Here is a 6216-nt window from a genome sequence, read left to right on the forward strand (position 1 = left end):
TCCAACTCTAAATATTTTCCTTTTGAGAATTTAAAGTACTTGCATGTATATATATATATATATATATATATATATATATATATATATATATATATACATATATATATATATATATATACATCCCCTATATATATATCTATAATATATATACATATATATATATATATATATGTGTGTGTGTGTGTGTATTCTAATGTATATATATAAGTGTGTGTGTGTGTGTGTGTGTGTGTGTGTACATATATATATATATATTCCCGATATATATATATATATATATATATATATATATGCAACGGCATATATATATATATGTACTAATACAACTTGTGTCTGTGGTGAACACATACTCTACTTTTGTTAATGACTGAAAATCTTTCCTGATCTATAAAATGACACTGATTACAATTATTGACAAGTAAATGGAATATGTCCCCTCACCATCATATTCCTGGTTAATGGTCTATTACACAGCTTACTTTTCAAGTTCTGTTTATTCTTATACGTAAACCGTGGACCTTCTCCCACCAACACACTTACTTTTGTTTAACTAAGCAATATGAAAGTAAAACCAAAGCAAAACCAAACAATATAATATGAAATTAAGTGGGGGGCTTCGTCCCCCACAGCCCTCATTATGGAGGGCTGTGCCCCCCACACCCCCACTAACTATATATTCTAACTCCAGGGTCGCACTACAGTGGTGAAGGGGGCATATTCCATTTACTTGCCAATAATACTTGTCAATCAAATGAAGTGTCAGTCAAATGAAGTGTCGGTCAAATTAAATTGTGTGTGTGTGTGTTTATATCTATATATATATATATATATATATATATATATATATATATATATATATATATATATATATTTATATATATATGTTTGTATGTGCATGTATATTTATGTGTGTGTGTGTGTGTGTGTGTGTGTGTGTGTGTGTGTGTGTGTGTGTGTGTGTGTATATATCTGTATATGATTACTTTTGGAAATGTGGTATAAACACATCACCAATATTTCCTACATTAAGCAGACATCACCAAACACACACTCCACTGAAGCTCCCAAACTTGAATCACTATAAACTGTAAACAGAAGGGTAACACTTCCAATCTGTGGTCACTTAGTAAAACTTAACATGCAGTAACCCTGCACATCCACACACCACTCACATAGTGCTTATGTGGGGGTTCTACAAAATGAGCACAAACCAGTGGCTGCATATTGAGTCACTAGCAGAAGTCTGTACTAAAAAAGGCATGTGTTAATAAAATAGATCAAGTTAAATAAAGCTTGATGTTGCATGTATCATTAGTATTTTTTGTGAAACTTGTGGATTGCAACTGAAGTACATCTCTTTCTTCATTTGTGTAATATACATTAACCCATTCTTGATAACTCATGCATTCATTCCAGCTGTAAAATTATTTTAGAATTTATTTTGCCTTGCAGGTGAAATTATGAATATTAGTCTCCCTACTCTTCATCAAGAGCACACCAACAAGTGTTTTAACTCACTGACTGTATTTTCCTGACATATAATTCATTAGTGACTGTTCTGCTTAGGGGATCACTGCCAGCGTGGTTTCTATTTGTGCATTGCCAGAAATGATTCAGAGTATAAAACATATCTAAATGTTTGATTTTTTTACGTTATGTATTACTAATTACATTCATCCATCTTATTTTAGCTAATTTGCAGTTATTTTGACCAGTATTGAGATTATCAGTTTGTACATTTTTAGCCACAATTTTTCATTTTTCACTGTAGACTTAAAAAATAGTTTGTTTTTATTTTTTTTTTGTCCATGCTTATTTGATACCATACGCATTTTAACTTAGTTCAGCTGCTTATTGTGGAATTGCAATTCACTTTATATGCCCCCCCCCCTTAAAAGTTTGTTATAGCATCTTCTATTCTTTCTTTCTATCTACAAGCTTAGATCCCTGTTTTTACTTGTTTATATCGGTTTCATTCTGCACCTCTAAAAGAATAGAAATAGATTGTGTAATGCATGACAGTGTTCATGTTTTTTTTTTTTTTTGCAGCACAACTGAAAATGTAGCCGTTTATATATGGGACAGCCTGCAAGAGTTTCTCCCTCCAGGTGTTCTCTATGAAGTAAAGATTCATGAAACTGACAATAATGTGGTTGTTTATAGGGGGGAATAGAGCAATACTAGAAAACATCCATCCTTACAATCGGGAAATTAAATATTATCAAAAACGTTCAAAGACTGCAGAATTTGTACAAGACCACACAAACTGATTTTTTTTGGAAATATGACAATCTAATGTCTACAACTGAGTAATAAAACACTAAGTATTTATTGTTACTATCACATCTGCGTCTGTAGTACTGATTTGTATTGCACAATAAAATCGAACGTTCTTTACAAAATACTATATCATACATATTTTGTTGTACTTTCAGTCATAAATATTTATGTATACTTATGGAATTACTGTTTTACTTCATATATATATATAATAAATGAAATACATAGCAAGCTATTTAATTTAATGACTTGCGCCAGCCATGTTAATACTTCTGTTATATAAAAAAAAAAATAAACCAGTGCGTCTGACTTTATTAGTTTGCTTTCAACATTCTACAACAGCAAGGTTACAAAATGCATCCATGTGTAGTGTGGTAAATAACTTGCTTTCTTAAAAGACAAATGTGTTACATTCTTAGTTGTTGTTTGTCTTACGGCTTTTCCCTGTAAGGGTTCACCACAGCGGAACTCCGGTCCGCTAATGATTGGCAGTAGATTTTTATGAAATGCCGAGGTGCCAGCTCGATGCCCAACCTTCAACGAAGGCACGCCCATTTACGCATGCATGTCTTTCGAACGCTACCCAACCACGGGGAGGACATGCAGACTCCACACAGAAGGCACTCCCAAGCCCAGCCGAGAATCGAACGGGAGAACCTCTTGCTGTGAGGTAACAATGCTACCGCCATATTCTTAGTACATTAACAATATTACAGTATGCTTTGACATGTAGCATGAAAAGAAAGAACATTAAGTTGAACTTACTATTTCTTGTGGCCAGCTTTCTTGCCTCTGTTAGTACCTGCTGCATGTCTTCAGAATACAGGTGCCTAAAAGGAATTAAGATCCTAACATCCTGGCAGATGTTGGATGTATATGTGTTCCTTTGTATGTAACATAATCAGTTGAACCTGCCCCTGAAACACTGCTATCTTCACCTGAGATTCCACAATGGAGAGTGCACCCCAGTGATCTCAAACTCAAATGAGCATGAGGGTCACAAATAGCACCAAGGATTTTTTGGTGGACTGCAAGTTCAAGTCATCCACAAACTATACTTTTTTGTTAGTTAAAAAGAATAAGCTACACAACTTTTTGTTTGAAGCAGCAGACCAACACCACTCTATTGTATTAGTTTTAAATAGTCTAGTAATTTCAATGAAGCTTTATGACAAAGTTTTGTTTTCATTAAACAGTATTGCCTTTCTTCATTTTGACTGCTTAGCTGACAATATTTTGCAGAGCCCAGAACGTCAGCATTAGGCTTTATGTCACATGAAGCAGCCACTTGCAAAGTAGCTGTCAAGTGTTTTGTCAGCCAGCCTTGACCAAAAACTGATTTGTTGAACTTCATAGATGAAAAAAAACTGTTCACAAATGTTTGTACTGCCAAACATTGAAAGGATTTGAGCAGCCACAGCAAAAAGCTTCGGAAACTTATCTCGACTCATGTAATTCTTCAGAGACACTGTCAATACCTATGGAAAAAGGGGTAGTAAAGATAGCAAATAGGGGTTCTAGTGCCTTGAAATCCTGAAACCACAGGTCAAATTCTGCTCATAAGTAACTAACTGCATCTGAATATTCTTTCAAGAACTGTTTTTTGACTGTTCCGATTGTGTGACTGAGAAATGAGCTAGGCTACCATTCATCAGCTGTTTCACCCACATGAAACGTTTACATATGAAAGCCTTGACTCTTTCATCTCGGGAAGTCCACATTACTGTGGATGAAAGTGCTAAATCTGAATTTGTTTTAGTTTTTTAATTAAACCAGTGGAATTTTATCTTGTTGGTGCTCGTTTTCTTCTAAGGAATCCAGTATTCTCTAACGTCAATTCATTATTTTATTATTTGGTTGCTGAACACTATTGTGAGGTCTATTTCGTGGTATACTCATACAAGGACTATAGCTAGAAGTTCTGAATATTAGCTGTCATGGAATGCAGACGTATAACTTGCCTTTCAGCCATAGTTCTCAATTTCTTAGTTCAAGAAGTCTTGATTAAGCCAAAAATAATGAGGGGATAAAGGCTGAAAAATAGGGACAAATAAACTGTACAAGGTGTAAGAGGCAGCTTCTTTTACAGTACATAACTGTGAATGGGTCCTCATGATTATAGGCAAAACATGGGTAAAAGAAAAGTTTCCTTGTGTTCCAACCCTCTGTACTTTGCCTCTGTAAATTTATAAATGAAAAAAGCAATATTTGTGCACTTGAATTAACCAGCAAACAAAATGCAAATAACTAAATAATCAGTTCACCTCAGCTTCTACAGTTCACATGTTAAGTGTTGTGCCTGCGAATGATTTCTTCACCAGCTGACACCATTTTAGTACAGTTACAAATGAACAAGTATAGCTCTAATGATTTATCTTGATTATAACCAACTCTGCTACAATGATCTCAACCTGTAAAACAGAAATAGCTGCAAAGGATAAGTTGCTTAAACAGTTTAAATAACAAACTGAGTTCAAGCTTATAAATTTTTATTACATAATTTGATATATCTTGTCTTTCTGCTGATGCATTTTTTGTCAGCATGCAACCAAAGCAAACTAATGCAAAATGGCTCTCTATCATGCCAATTTAAATTTTATATGTTACACTTATAAACTTAGACAGTTGCTGGAGTAAAAGTTTTTTGGGGGAATTCAATAAAGCCTACACATTTTTTTTCCATGTAGGCATCATGCCATGCTGCATACATGGCCACAAACATTTTTAGTTTGAGTAAAAGCTGCTGAACGGCACGCATGCACACAACAACACAGAAACTTCTGTGGCATGCAAATCACCTCATAAGCAGATGAATCTCATGCAAATGAGGCGGGTAGAGTAATCCAACAAGCAGATAGATAGGCATCTCTTCAGACCCTGTGTCAGTGTCTATAGTGTACACAGAAAAATTCCATGTACAGGAGCGTAGACAGACAAAAGGGGTTGCAAAACTGTAGATATTTGTACAGAAATGTCATATCACATACATATATGAATGAAACTATCATCCTGTATGCCAGAAAAATTAAAGGAAATAAGTTAAATTAATTTCTTTTGTAATAATCTGGACACGTTTGCGCAGTGCTCCATAGTGTGCAAGCATGTTTTTATAGAATTTTTTTTAAAAAATGGAAAAAAAAAATTATTTTTATGTGACAGAAATGTATTTCATGACTGTACGTGGAGTCCGTACAATGGTGCATTGGTGCTGTTGCTAACATGGTTGGGCTCTGAAATGTGTAGTTTCCAGGGTGTGAGCACAGGTAGCTATGCAAATGAGATGGAGGTAGTGAATAGCAGAAAGGAGTAATTGTGTCTGCATATCCCCTTCTTGTAAGCTTAGACCCATGTTGTTGTTTACACAGAAGGTAGCTGACACTGGGGGGGGGAGGTCTACTTACTTTTAAGTTCATTGCAGGTTAGGTGCATGTGTTTCCTTAGCATGCCACCTAGCTGAGCGTGTCCCCTACAAGGGATATGTCTACTAACTTCTAAGCTTTGTTTACCTTCCGTGTGTGTGTTTGCGAGGCGTGCCACTGTGTTGAGCATATTTTAAAAAATAATGCCTTTAATTAGTTTTGACCCTTGTTTAACCTAAAACAGGGCCATGAAATGATGCTAATTATACTGTAGGCAGGTGCATTATATCATAGCTACCCAATCACACACTCTGCACCTACAGCAGAGCTCTATGAAGTATGTATACACTCTACATTCTGATTTTTCCCCAGTACTCAGCACTATTGGAGTATACAGACTTTGAAATTTTAACTGAGAGATTGCTAGGGGCTGCTGCAGGTCTGCTGCACCTGTATGAGCTAGATGCTGAAGTCAATGCTGCTGTGGACAGTAGGCCTAGAGAGAGAAGAAGAAGAGTGTTCAGTCCCAGGGTAACCTTCCAGGAGCTACATGAGCTGGAGATTGTAGAGCATTACA

The 6216-nt window shown here is 35.5% G+C and overlaps 1 protein-coding gene across 2 annotated transcripts in view; it reads left to right on the top strand.

Annotated features, from left to right (window-relative positions):
• PTS (6-pyruvoyltetrahydropterin synthase) overlaps window positions 1-2404 on the top strand; it is a 364058-nt gene extending 361654 nt beyond the window's left edge. The window contains exon 7 of one of the 2 annotated variants that reach the window (XM_044056291.1): window positions 2050-2404. In XM_044056291.1, coding sequence (XP_043912226.1) covers window positions 2050-2173 — 124 coding nt within the window. In that variant the 3' untranslated portion in view covers window positions 2174-2404. The remainder of the gene's footprint in view (window positions 1-2049) is intronic. The other variant, XM_044056292.1, reaches the window with a different exon arrangement.
• Window positions 2405-6216: the final 3812 nt, after the last annotated feature.

The sequence above is a fragment of the Protopterus annectens genome, chromosome 14.part0 (assembly GCF_019279795.1).
Source record: "Protopterus annectens isolate FY-2018-M chromosome 14.part0, PAN1.0, whole genome shotgun sequence".
In the NCBI taxonomy this organism is placed as follows: domain Eukaryota; kingdom Metazoa; phylum Chordata; order Ceratodontiformes; family Protopteridae; genus Protopterus; species Protopterus annectens.